The sequence below is a fragment of the Mesoplodon densirostris genome, chromosome 4 (assembly GCF_025265405.1).
Source record: "Mesoplodon densirostris isolate mMesDen1 chromosome 4, mMesDen1 primary haplotype, whole genome shotgun sequence".
Taxonomy (NCBI): domain Eukaryota; kingdom Metazoa; phylum Chordata; class Mammalia; order Artiodactyla; family Ziphiidae; genus Mesoplodon; species Mesoplodon densirostris.
In genome coordinates, this window is record NC_082664.1 from 181,547,563 (window position 1) to 181,561,945 (window position 14,383).

Here is a 14,383-nt window from a genome sequence, read left to right on the forward strand (position 1 = left end):
CTCGGAAAAAGAATGGAGGCATAGACCAAGAAGATACAAGAAATGTTTAACAAAGAGCTAGAAGATTAAAAAAACAGAGTTGAACAATACAATAACTGAAATGACAAATACACCAGAAAGAATCAATAGCAGAATAAATGATGCAGAAGGATGGATAAGTGAGCTGAAGACAGAATGGTGGAAATCACTGCTGCAGAACAGAATAAAGAAAAAAGAATGAAAAGAAATGAAGACAGCCTAAGAGACCTCTGGGACAACATTAAACACACCAACATTTGCATTATAGGGGTCCTAGAAGGAGAAGAGAGAGACAAAGGGCCTGAGAAAGTATTTGAAGAGATAATAGCTGAACACTTCCTTAACATGGGAAAGGAAACAGTCACCTAAGTCCAGGAAGTGCAGAGAGTCCCATAAAGGATAAACCCAAGGAGGAATATGCGGACACATATTAATCAACTTGACAAAAATGAAAGATAAAGAGAAAATATCAAAAGCAACAAGGGAAAAGCAACAAATAACACACAAGGGAATCCCCATAAGGTTATCAGCTGGTATTTCAGCAGAAACTCTGCAGGCCAGACTGGAGTGGCAGGATATATTTAAGTGGTGGAAGGGAAAAACCTACAACCAAGAATACTCAGCAAGGCTCTTGTTCAGATTCGATGGAGAAATCAAAAGCTTTACAGACAAGCAAAAGCTAAGGGAATATGGCACCACCAAACCGGCTTTCAAACAAATGCTAAAGAAACTGCTCTAGGCAGAAAAGAAAAGCCCATGAGAGAAAACAAGAAAATTATGAATGTGAAAGCTGATTGGTCAAGGCAAACATACAGTAAAGGTAGGAATCATCCACTCACAAACATGCTATCAAAACCAGCAATCATGAGAAGAGGAGAGTACAATGCAGGATACTGGAAATGCATTTGAAATTAAGAGACCAGCAACTTAAAACAATCTTGTATATACATATATAGACTGCTGTATCAAAACCTCATGGTAACCGCAAACCAAGAATCTACTTATAGATACACAGAAAAGAAAAAGGAATCCAAACACAACACTAAACATAGTCATCAAATCACAAGAGGACAAAAGAGGAAGGGAAGAAAAAAGACCTACAAAAATAACCCACCCAACAAACAGCTCATGCAGCTCAATATCAAAAAAAACAAACTCAATCATAAAATGGGTAGAAGATCTAAATAGATATTTCTCCAAAGAAGACATAAAGATGGCTAAAAAGCACATGAAAAGATGCTCAACATCGCCAATTATTAGAGAAATGCAAATCAAAACTACAATGAGCTATCACCTCACACCAGTCAGAATGGCTGTCATCAAAAAATCTGCAAACAATAAACAATAAATGCCCAAATCTACAAAAACAACCACCCCCCAAATTAACAAAACAGCAATAAGAACATACATATCAGTAATTACCTGAAATGTAAATGGATTAAAATGCTCCACCCAAAAGACTGGCTGAATGGATACAAAGACAAGACCCATATATATGCTGTCTACAAAAGGCCCACTTCAGACCTAGGGACACATGCAGGCTGAAAGTGAGGGGATGGAAAAAGGTATTCCATGCAAATGTAAATCAAAAGAAAGCTGGAGTAGCAGTACTCATATCAGACCAAATAGACTTTAAAATGACTGTTACAAGAGACAAAGAAGGACACTACATAATGATCAAGGGATCAATCCAAGAAGAAGATATAACAATTGTAAATATTTATGCATCCAACATAGGAGCACCTCAATATACAAGGCAAATGCTAACAGCCATAAAAGGAGAAATCAACAGTAACACAATAATAATGAGGGACTTTAACATCCCACTTACATCAATGGACAGATCATCAAGACAGAAAATCTATAAAGGAAACACAGGCCTTAAATGACACATAAGATCGGATGGACTTGATTGATATTCATATAGCATTCTGTCCAAAAGTGGCAGAATACACATTCTTTTCAAGTGCACATGGAACATTCTCCAGGATAGATCACATTCTGGGCCATAAAGCAACCCTTGATAAATTTAAGAAAACTGAAACCTTATCAAGCATATTTTCTGACCACAGTGCTAGGAGGTTAGAAATCAACTACCAAAAAAAAAAGCTGTAAAAAAACACAAACCTGTGGAGGCTAAACAATACGCTACTAAACAACCAATGAGTCACTAAAGAAAGCAAAGAGAAAATAAAAAAATACGTAGAGACAAATGACAGTCAAAACATGATGATCCAAAACCAATGGGGTGCAGCAAAAGCAGTTCTAAAGAGGGAAGTTTATAGCAATACAGTCTCATCTCAGGAAACAAGAAAAATCCCAAATAAACAACCTAACCTTACACCAAAAGCAACTAGAAATTTAAGAACAAACAAAACCCAAAGTTAGCAGGAGGAAAGAAATCATAAAGATCAGAGCAGAAATAAATGAAATAGAGATGAAGAAAACATTAGAAAAGATCAATGAAACTAAAAGCTGGCTCTTTGAAAAGATAAACAAAATAAATAAACCTTTAGACAGATTCATCGAGAAAAAAAGTGAGAGGGCTCAAATCAATAAAATTAGAAATGAAAAAGGAGAAGTTACAATGGACACCACAGAAATACGGAGGATCTTAAGAGACTACTACAAGCAACTATATGCCAATATAATGGACAACCTAGAAGAAATGGACAAATTCTTAGAAAGGTACAATCTCCCAAAAATGAACAAGGAAGAAATTGAAAATATGAACAATAATCACAAGCACTGAAACTGAAACTGATTTAAAAATTCCCAATGAACAAAAGTCCAGGACCAGATAGCTTCACAGGGGAATTCTATCAAACATTTAGAGAAGAGTTAACACCTATCCTTCTGAAACTATTTCAAAAAATTGCAGACGAAGGAACACTCCAAAATTCATTCTATGAGGTCAACGTCACCGTGATACCAAAACCAGACAAAGATACCACAAGAAAAGAAAATTACAGGCCAATCTCATAGATGAACATAGGTGCAAAAATCCTCAACAAAATACTGGCAAACAGAATCCAACAATACATTAAATACATCATGCACCATGATCAAGTGGGATTTATCCCAGGGATGCAAGGATTTTTCAGTACCCACAATCATTCAGTGTGATACACATTAACAAATTGAAGAAAAAAAACCATATGATCATCTCAATAGAAAAATCTTTTGACAAAATTTCAACATCCATTTAAGATAAAAACTCTCCAGAAAGTGGGCATAGAGGGAATATACCTCAACATAATAAAGGCCATATATGACAAACCCACAGCTAACATTATATTCAGTGGTGAAAAGCGGAAAGCATTTCTTCTAAGATCAGGAACAAGACAAGGATGTCCACTCTCGCCACTTCTATTCAACATAGTTTTGGAAGTCTTAGCCATAGCAATTAGAGAAGAAAAAAATAGCAGGAATCCAAGTTGGAAAGGAAGAACTAAAACTGTCACTGTTTACAGATGACATGATGCTATACATAAAAAATCCTAAAGGTGCTATCAGAAAACTACTGGAGCTCGTCAATGGATTCAGTAAAGTTGCAGGACACAAAATTAATACAGAGAAATCTGTTGCATTCCTATACACTAACAATGAAATATCAGAAAGAGAAATTAAGGAAACAATACCATTTATCAGTGCATGAAAAAAATAAATTAACTAGGAATAAACCTACCTAAGGAGGCAAAAGACCTGTATGCAGAAAACTATAAGATGCTGATGAAAGAAATCGAAGATGACACAAACAGATGGAAAGATATACCATATTCTTGGATTGGAAGAATCAATATTGTCAAAATGACTATACTATACCCAAGGCAATCTACAGATTCAATGCAATCCTGATAAAATAACTAATGGCATTTTCTGCAGATCTAGAACAAAAACCTTAAAATCTGTATGGAAACACGAAAGACCCTGAACAGCCAAAGCAATCTTGGGAAAGAAAAACAGAGCTGCTGGAGGAATCAGGCTGACTAACTTCAGACTATACTATAAAGCTACAGTCATCAAAACAGTATGGTACTGGCACAAAGACAGAAATACAGATCAGTGAAACAGGATAGAAAGCCCAGAAATAAACCCACACACCTATGGTCAATTAATCTATGACAAAGGAGGCAAGAATATACAATGGAGAAAAGACAGTCTCTTTAATAAATGGTGCTGGGAAAAGTGGAGAGCTACATGTAAAAGCATGAAATTAGAACATTCTCTAACAGCATACACAAAAATAAACTCAAAATTGATTACAGACCTAAATGTATAAATCTCTTTGAGGAAAACATAGGCAGAACATTGTTTGACATAAATTGCAGTAATACCTTTTTGACCCACCTCCTAGAGTAACGAAAATAAAAACAAAAATAAACAAATGGGACCTAATTAAACTTAAAAGCTTTTGCACAGCAAAGGAAACCATAAACAAAATGAAGACAACCCACAGAATGGGAGAAAATATTTGCAAATGAAGCGAACGACAAGGGTTTAATCTCCAAAACATACAAACAGCTCAATATCGAAAAAACAAACAACCCAATCAAAAAACTGGGCAGTAGGTCTAAATATACATTTCTCCAAAGAAGACATACAGATGGCCAAAAAGCACATGAAAAGATATTCCACATTACTAATTATTAGAGAAATGAGAATCAAAACTACAGTGAGGTATCCCCGGTCAGAATGGCCATCATCAAAAAATCTACAAACAATAAATGCTGGAGAGGATGCCCATCTCCTGGGCATACATCCAGAGAAAATCACACTTCAACAAGGTACATGCACCCCAATGTTCACTGCAGCACTATTTACAAGAGCCAGGACATGGAAGCAACCTAAGTGTCCATCGACAGAGGAATGGATAAAGATGATGTGGTGTATAGATATAGGTATATATACACAATGTAATATTACTCAGCCATAAAAAAGAATGCAAAATGTCATCTGCGGCAACATGGATGGATCTAGAGATTATCATACTAAGTAAGTTAGAGAAAGATAAATATCAAAGGATATCATTTATATGTGGAATCTAAAAAATAGTACAAATGAACTTATTTACAAAACAGAAACAGACTCACAGACTTTGAAAACAAACTCACAGTTACCAAAGGGGAAAGGCAGGGGCGGGATAAATGAGGAGATTGGGATTCACATGTGCACACTACTATATATAAGATAGACAGCCAACAAGGATCTACTGCATAGCACAGCGGACTCTACTCAATACTCTGCAATGACCTATATGGGACAAGAATCTGAAAAAGAATAGATATGTATATGTATAACTAAATAACTTTGCTGTACACCTGAAGCTAACACAACATTATAAATCAACTAACTCCAATATAAAATCAAAAAAATTAAAAAATGGGCCAAGGACTTTGTCACCTCATCAAAGAAGATATACAGATGACAAATAAGTGTGAAAAGATGCTGCACATAATATTTCATTAGGGAAATACAAATTATAACAGCAAGATACCACTACACACTATTAGAATGGCCAAAATCGGTTAACACTGAGAACATGAAATATTGGCCATGATGTGGAGCAACAGGAACTCTCATTCATTGCTGGTGGAATGAAAAATGGTACAGCCACTCTGGATGATAGTTTGGCACTTTCCTCTAGAACTAAACATACTCATCATATAATCCAGCAATTGTGCACCTTGGTATTTACCCAAAGGAGCTGAAAACTTATTTCCAGATCAAAATCTGTGCATGAATGTTTATAGCAGCTTTATTCATAATTGCCAAAACTTGGAAGCAACCAAGGTGTCCTTCAGTAGGTGAATGGATAAATAAAATGCAGTACACCCAGACTATGGAATATCATTCAACATTTATAAGAAATGAGTTATCAATCCATGAAAAGACACAGAGGAAAGTTAAATGCATAGCTAAGTGAAAGAAGCCAATCTGAAAAGGCTATATGACTATATACTATATGACTCCAACTATAAGACATTCTGGATAAGGCAAAACTATGGAGACATAAAAACATCAGCGGTTGCCAGGGCAAGGAGGAGGGGAGGATGACTAGGCAGAGCACAGAGGACCTGTAGGGCAGTGAAAATACTGTGTGATACTATAATGAAGGATACATGTCATTGTACATTTGTCCAAACCCATAGAATGTACAACACCACGAGTGAACCCTAATGCAAATTAGGGTCTTTGAGTGATTATGATGTGCCAATGTAGGTTCATCCTTGGTTTAAAAAAAAAGAGTACCACTCTGGTGAGTGATGTTGATAATGGGGGGACGGGGAATATGGGAAATCTCCGCACCTCTGTACCATTTTGTTCTAAATGTAAAACTGCTCTAAAAAGTCTTTAAAAAAGTTGATTATTGGGCTATTAAGCTAAATCTATCCATTAAACTGGGAACCCTGGAAAAACCAAACCAGATTTAGGATCTTAATACTTCAAATATCCTCAAACATTCCAAGCATCTTCCTAGTTCTTGGTACAGATACTGTGTAAAATTTCTTACAGGAATATTTTCATCTGTTTCTTTCTAGTGCATGGAAGGCAGAATGACAGCATATTTCTTTTCAGGAGAGTATGAACGCATTATTATTGTATTTTACCACTCTATATACTGGCTGTTCATATCAGAGAGGACCAAAGTAGATACAGGAGAACCATCTGTCTCCAAATTACTATGTTTTGAACCAGACAGCCACGCTTTTCTTGCCAGAACAGTGGAGAATAATCAAAGGGCAGTAAGGGTCATCCTAGTTCCCATTTCTACTACTTGCTACCATGTAAGTGAATGGAAATCAATGTCCAGGCACTGCCCTAAGCATTTCATATGTGGTGGCATCACACTATACACACAAGAGGCCACTGATATAATGCTCTACTGTTACCATGGACAGTGTTCCACTGATTAAAGAGATCACGCTCTACAGCCACCTGCAATAAATTTTGGTTTTCAAAAATGTTCCCTCTAGTAGAGTGGGTTCCCACATAGAGTAAGGGAAGCAATAATCCTTTGGAGATGAGAACAAAGCGGCCGTGATGCTTGTTACCGTTTTCATCGTGCCCGCTGGCCTCCGGCGTGCCCTGTCTCTGGTCCTCCTCGGGCGCCTCGGGGTAGATGACTGCAGTGTCTTGTTGCTGCAGGAACTCTTCAACGTTAGGATCATGGTTTTGTTCATTTTCTGCGTCTGAGTCGCATTCATCATCTTTTACTAAAAGAAATGCATGCTCTATAAAAACCAATTTCACCACCAAGTTGTTACATAGTTTTCCTAAATAAGAAATTGTTTATCTTGAGAGAATGAATGAGTGTTCTTGAACTTGCAGGAAATATTTACGGAACATTAAAAATTTGCTCGTTCTGTTATAGTCTATTAAGTCCGTTTTCATAAGTTTAAGATGTTATAAAAGTCTTGACATTGTCAAAATATCCCTTTTAAGCTTTAGGGTTGTACTTCTATTCCATTTTACTGATGAGCAAGACACAGAGAAGGCTGGCTGAATCCTTAGTTTCTGAATCAATGATAAAGCAAGGAAAACAGGAAAAGAGAAAAATGTAGTTCTCAAACCTCAGTCCTTCCTCGCAACCTACTGTTCATATTTAGTTGGAGTTGTGCTTGAAAGCTGAACCTTTCTCTGAATAACAAACTGCTCTGAAGTTCAGTTCAGTTATGTGATTTCTCAGAAAACAGCTTTAGTAGTTCCCTACAGTTGGAAAGACTTCTAATAAGAGTCAAAGAGTATCAAATTGATAAAACTGCTTCCTATCTACCCTAGTATTCAGATACAGGCAGAGCTATTCTTTCTGTGTTTCTTCCTCAGTAAATGTGTAACTGTGGGGTGAAGGAGAGGCATTTTCCCTGAGTCAGAAGGTTCCGAGCATAACAGCACGTCTTCACTTGGAGAAGTCAGCCCAGAGCGTTGCTGCGTTTGCAGAGCGGGACTGGTATCCTGGGGTTCCCGTCCTTTTCCTCCCGGAGGAGGGTCTGCTCCACGCTGCTGCTAACTGTCCTGGGTCAGGGTGGCCCCCGGGTGTCTCATGGCTGACCTCTTCACACACTTCAGACTGAACTCACTTCTAAATTTATAAAGCAGCAGACTGAACTGGTGTTTAAAATGGTGCGACTTCCCTGGTGGTGCAGGGGTTAAGATCCCGCCTGCCAATGCAGGGGACACGGGTTCGAGCCCTGGTCTGGGAAGATCCCACATGCCGTGGAGCAACTAAGCCCGTGCGCCACAACTACGGAGCCTGCGCTCTAGAGCCTGCAAGCCACAACTACTGAGCCCGTGCTCTAGAGCCCGCGAGCCACAACTACTGAGCCCGCGCACCTAGGGCCCATGCTCCACAAGAGAAGCCACCGCAGTGAGAAGCCCGCGCACCGCAACAAAGAGTAGCCCCCGCTCGCCTCAACTAGAGAAAGCCCGTGCGCAGCAACAAAGATACAGCACAGCCAAAAAAAAAAATCATGAAAAAAAATTAAAATGGTGATGTAAGGGCATCCTTTTGTTCGACAGTTACCAAAGCAATCTTGCACAGGAGTAGTAACCCAACTCCTCAGGGTGGCTGCTAGTTACAAACTTAGAGCTGATGATGACATAGTAATCATGATGACTAGTCATTTTTTCCTCCTCTTAAATGCAGCCAAGAGCTATCAATTATTTAGTATCTGCTATACACACTGACCCCTGAACAACATGGGTTTGAGCTGTGTGGGTCCACTTATACTCGGATTTTTTCAATAGTAAATACTTTTACTATTTACTAGTAAATTTACTATTTACTAGTAAATAGTAAATACTTAAAATAGTAAGTACTACATGACTGTGGTTGGTTGAATCCGTGGATGTGGAACTGTGGTCACAGAGGAACCTCGTGTTGGAAGGGCTGGCTGTAAGTGACACACAGATTTTCCACCGTGGGGAGGGTCAGGTGCCTCTAAGGCCTGTGTTGTTCAATGGTAACTGTACTGAGAACTGTAGTTTTTAGTTGACGCCTGTAGTCACCAAACCAGGGTTACTGGATCCGGGGAGGTGGGGGGAGGAAAAGACTCTTTTAAAGTGAAGCCAGTACTGTTGGTTTAAACAGAATCTACTTCCAGATCCTCAGCTTCCATGCACGGTCCTTCCTAGCATCCTGAAGGTTCTTTCTACCCCTGCTTTTCACAGTCCTTTGCTCTAACTTCAGAGAGGCAGATCCCTCCCCCTCCATCCCTTACGTTAATACAGTGCATTGCCTGGGAGTGTAAAAAACCTCCAGGTTGCCGAAGGAAAACGATTCAAAATACCGATTGAGGAAAACCTTCTTTGTTGATCAATCAAGAGCAACATAAGAGCGCTCTAGGCATCCGGCCTTTCCTGTTTACATGGATTTCTATCAGGGGTAAAGTATGGCAATTGAAATGGGGATTATTTTGGCCCTAGTTACAAAGCTCTGAACTCAGCTATATAATATATCCAGAGGGAGTGAGAGTAATTTTCCTTTAATGATCTCACCTGTTTCATTCCCTATTATTAAAAAATTCACTGCTCTTCAGGAGGCTGGTGAGAGCAAAGCAAAGAGTATTCTCAAAAACCCTTCCTAGGATCTGTCATTAGCTAGAACAATAAGCACTTCTGAATAACTAAAGTAGTACAAGTCTGTGTTATTAGGTCTTTTCAAAGTAACTTCAAATTTTCAAGTTAAACTAGATTAAACTCATGAGTGAAATTTATATTTTATGTGATTTCCTATACAGAAATATAGATTTGACAAGTTACTTAGAAATATTCTTATCAGATTATATTACAAAATATTTATTTCAGTTAAATAGTCTCCACTTTTAAAATGTTTATATTTTCTATAGCCTAGTAACTATATATATGCTAGATGATAGTATGATGAGGTTTTAAATAGTATATGTTTCTCAGCATTATATACGTAATCTGTATTTTATACACAAACCTTGCATCTTCAATAAGTTATAAGTTTATCTATACACTGGTTGTAAAGGTACCCATTTGGAGACCAAGATTTTTATAAAGCATAACGATTAGATTAGATCTAAATAATCTTAATCTCATTATTGAATAATCTATTTTAAAGATGTATTTATTTATACTTTATATATTCCTCATTGTTTGTAACATGTTTTTCATAGAAAATGTTTTATAAAATCCCTCAAAATGTGTATCAACACATTTATTTTAATTAGAAAAATGAAGACACCCTTTTTATTTCTGACAGAAAGTCTGATTTGGCTGATTGGTCTAACAGTGATAATTGGTTTTACTAGTAAGGTTATTAGGTACAAATTTTCCAGAAATTGAATGAACTAAGTTTATAGCTCTAAGGTATTGATCAAAATATAGTTAATTCACGTTAAAAGGATTTTTATTTAAAAATATACTGACAGAAGGTACTAAAATTAGCAATATTTCAATATCTCCAACCATTTCTGAATATATTAAACAAGGTGCCTCAAAGTGAGGGGAAAAAAGTGACAAAAGGGAAAACAGATATCATTAGTCCTTTGATAAGTAAGTATTGGTAAAGCCTTTTGACATATGTCCCAGGAAATGAGGGAGTGAATGATTCTGGTGACTGGGAAACAAATCCTTTAGCAAATTAGGTGGCTTTCCATTTTTGCTTTCAACAAAACTGAAGGAGCATTTAATAGAACTGTCAGTTGACAAGACATTAAAATATTTTTATTAATAGATAACCATAATTCTTTGCAAATCTGAATATGTAAAGAATCGAATAAATCATTTATAACAAAAATGTATTTCACCTTTTTATTTATGAGAATAAGGTTATCTCAGCGCTAAAGAAAAAAAGGAAACAGAATTAATGCTGAATACTTTTTCTTCTAGAATAAGCAACATTAAACTACTGATACACGGGCTAATTGAAGAATACTTCAGCTCCTTTCATCTCATTTCCAGTAACATTTTTCTTTAATAAGTAGTTGACCCTTGAACAACACAGGTTTGAACTGCACGGGTCCACTTATACTGGGTTTTTTCAATACAGTAAATACTACAGTTCTACACCATCGATGGTTGGTTGCGGCCACGGATATGGAACCGCAGACAGGGAGGGGTCCTGTGCACGGAGGGGCTGCGTACACGGGAGCACGGACTCTCAGTGATGTGTGGACTCTGACTGGGCAGAGGGTCGGCGGCCCAGTCCCCATGTTGTTCAAGGGTCAACCATATTTATTACAATTTGTCATGTACGTTGTGATCAACTATGTAGTACTAATAATCATAGGATAAATCAATCCATAATTTTGTTTTAATCTTAAGAGCCGTATGGTTCCTGGGAACTTAAGAGAAACTTAGATTTCAATTTCTATACATGTTTTTCTTGCAAAGAAATGAGAGTTGATCAAAAATATCTTCCAACAGGAAATATACAGTATGTTAGCATCAAATTCTACGGGCTACGTAGAATGGAAATATGAGTTCAAGGGGTAAACATGATGATATAACATTTCTGACTCTTAAAGAAGAGCTTATTCATATTTAAAAAAATGAATGGTATTACATTTCTATGGATTTCAAATATAAGAGTGATGGATGTTAGAAATGTCATTTTTAATATGCCAGAGATGAGGCTGTAAGTACAGGTGACCCTTGAACAACTCGGGGCAGGTTACTGGTGCCGACCCTCCATGCAGTCCGAAGTCCATGTGTAACTTAGAGTCGGCCCTCTGCATACATGGGTCTGCATCCTCGGACTCAGCCAAGGCCAGACTGCGGCACTGCAATATTTACTATCGGAAAAAATCTGCATATAAGTGGACCTGCCCTGTTCAAACCCGTGTTGTTCAAGGGTCAACTGTACTTACACTTAAAATGAAGAATTTTATATGTCCATCAGAAACTTGGGAAGTAATACATGATCCATTTGTATACTATAACATCTGGAGAATAATAGGGTAGTTGTGAGAATTAAATGAGTTACTACAGTATGTGCTTAGTATTGTACCAGGCACGCAGTACGTGCTGTATAACTGTTCTCTATTTTCCTCCAAGCAGTCCTGGCAAGGTGAACATTACATTGGAGCAGATGGTTCAGTATTAGGGTCTGCTTTCACATTTGGGCCTCTTTCCAACTGAAGTACACTGTCTCCACGAGCCTGCATTTACCAAGCCAATTTCAAGCTAAGACCAGACATTCCACAGTTTTACCCATAAAATTTAAAGTGTTGGGAGGTGCATGTTGTGAAAAGGGCAATTATAAAGCAAAATTCCTCGTCCTAAGACTGATAAACTTATGTGTTTAAACATTAAAGAGATGAGCAAACACAGAGAAACACATAATGATAATTTGGTTTTCTTTCAGGTGTGACAAAACTCAGAGCTAATTGTCAAAGTATAGAACTATAGGACTATAATCATTTGACGAAGTGCAGAATTACAGGGTTATCATCGCAAATTAGAGAAAGCAAGGAGAGAGAGACAAATGTTTAGTGTAAAGACTAAATAACATTTTTAACGTGGCCATCAGTATTTCACTCCCATCAGAATAAAGTATCCTATCTTTATCCTCCAATTTTAAAACTCTGCACAAGTATCAGCTATATAAACAAAAAGGGGATGCTTAGAAGAACAAAGGATGTTGTGGTGCATTTTTCACTCTCTGAATACTAAGCTGAGACCATAGTTCTCTTCCCTTCGTGAATTGCAGAAGGAAGTCAACTATAGAAAGAAGCTGACAAAGTTCTAAACTAATGATGGTGACCTTTGTGCCAGGTTTTTGTTGACTCTGTCAGCACATTATTCCCTAGAAGTCAAGGAAGTAACAAAAGCAAAGGCGAAACATAATTTTAAGGTTTAACTGCTCAATAGTCTCAAACGTCTAATTTCCATCCTTCTATGCTGAAAACTGCACTTATCGGGGTTTCACTAAATGTCTGTCTACTCCTAACTCCCCATGTTCCAAGGAAATAAAGCACAGGACTCATGGTCTTGTGGCCGAGGGTCCTGTGTTTCAGTGGCAGCTCTGGCTGATACACAGGGACTGTATCTTCCAGATGTGACTGTGCTGGCGGGGGAGGGAAATGATGTGTCGCTCAGTACTTCAAACGGAAAGAATTCATTCATTTTCGTAGTGAAGAGCAAGCTGTGAGGTGAAATACTGTAAACTTGGAACTGTAAATGTCTTTTTTTGGCTGGCATTTTGCCTAAAAGGGCAAACGATCTTTTACAGAATAACTTATATTACTCTGGTAATGTAAGTCATCAAATTTTAACATTAAATAAAAGAGTAATGAACAGCATTCTTTTGTGTTCATTAACACTATTTTACTAATAACAAATACCTCGTTTAAATATTTTATATAAGGTGTAAGTTAGCCTGACAAATATTTGATAACAAGCATACCTGAATACATTATTCATGCAAGTTCAACATAACCATAGTAAAGGCAGAATACAAAATCTTTGGCTGCAGGCACCATAAATTATCACATGTCCCATTATTATTTAGTTAATTTGGAATGCACCTTCAGTAACAGTACAAAGACTTGCCCTTTGTCTTATAGAACTGACAAGTACGGGAGGGCTGATGCTTATATTATAGACGAAAATCCATTTTTGACACATTACTATAAAACTCACTCATCTTACACAACACAAGGTAATTTATAAGGCTCTTTGGAATACTCCTAAAATGTACTGCAAAGAAAAAAAAACTATAAACGTTAAACCAAAGAAAAAACCAAAATTTAATTAAAACTATATGATAGAAATATCTAATTTATGGTTGTATATACAGAATACAGTTATACTGCTTTAAAGTACAGAATTTTGAGGAAATGTTTCAATAATCTGGAATTTATTTTTGAAGTTTACATTCTAAGACTGACTTATGAGACACAATAATTAAGTGCCTACTCTTATCATATATAAAATCTGGAATTAAGATTTGCACTTATTCTTTTGCTTCTTAAATCTGATTTGGATCCATTACAGAGGAATAGCCTTAAGTCTCAGGGAGTATGTACTTTTAGTCACCTAGAAGCAATTTCCTTGTTTACTATAATTCAATTTCATTTTGGCCTTTTTCAATCACAGTAATTACAAGAAAAATGTTTATTCTCTTGTTTGCTGTGACATGTTCACTCATCAATATTCATGATTCTCAATCTGGTTTCTAGATAACCAATTATATCTGCTTATTTTTCTCTCTTTGCTTTTTGTCTTGTGGGCAATTCATTGTAGATCCTGGTAACTAATAATGAAACTCAGAACAGTTAGATCTGTATTTCTATAACTATGGTAAAAAAAACTTGATAGAAGTTTAAATTATCATTCAAATACTTATTTTGGGGATTATCTGTAGATTATACTTGTCATCCTTATGGATGGAAAT

General features: G+C 36.9%; 1 protein-coding gene across 1 annotated transcript in view; it reads right to left on the reverse strand.

Annotated features, from left to right (window-relative positions):
• Positions 1–14,383, reverse strand: part of ZEB1 (zinc finger E-box binding homeobox 1) — a 201,760-nt gene that overhangs the window by 38,762 nt on the left and 148,615 nt on the right. The window contains exon 4 of the mRNA XM_060097802.1: positions 7,074–7,235. Coding sequence (XP_059953785.1) covers positions 7,074–7,235 — 162 coding nt within the window. The remainder of the gene's footprint in view (positions 1–7,073; positions 7,236–14,383) is intronic.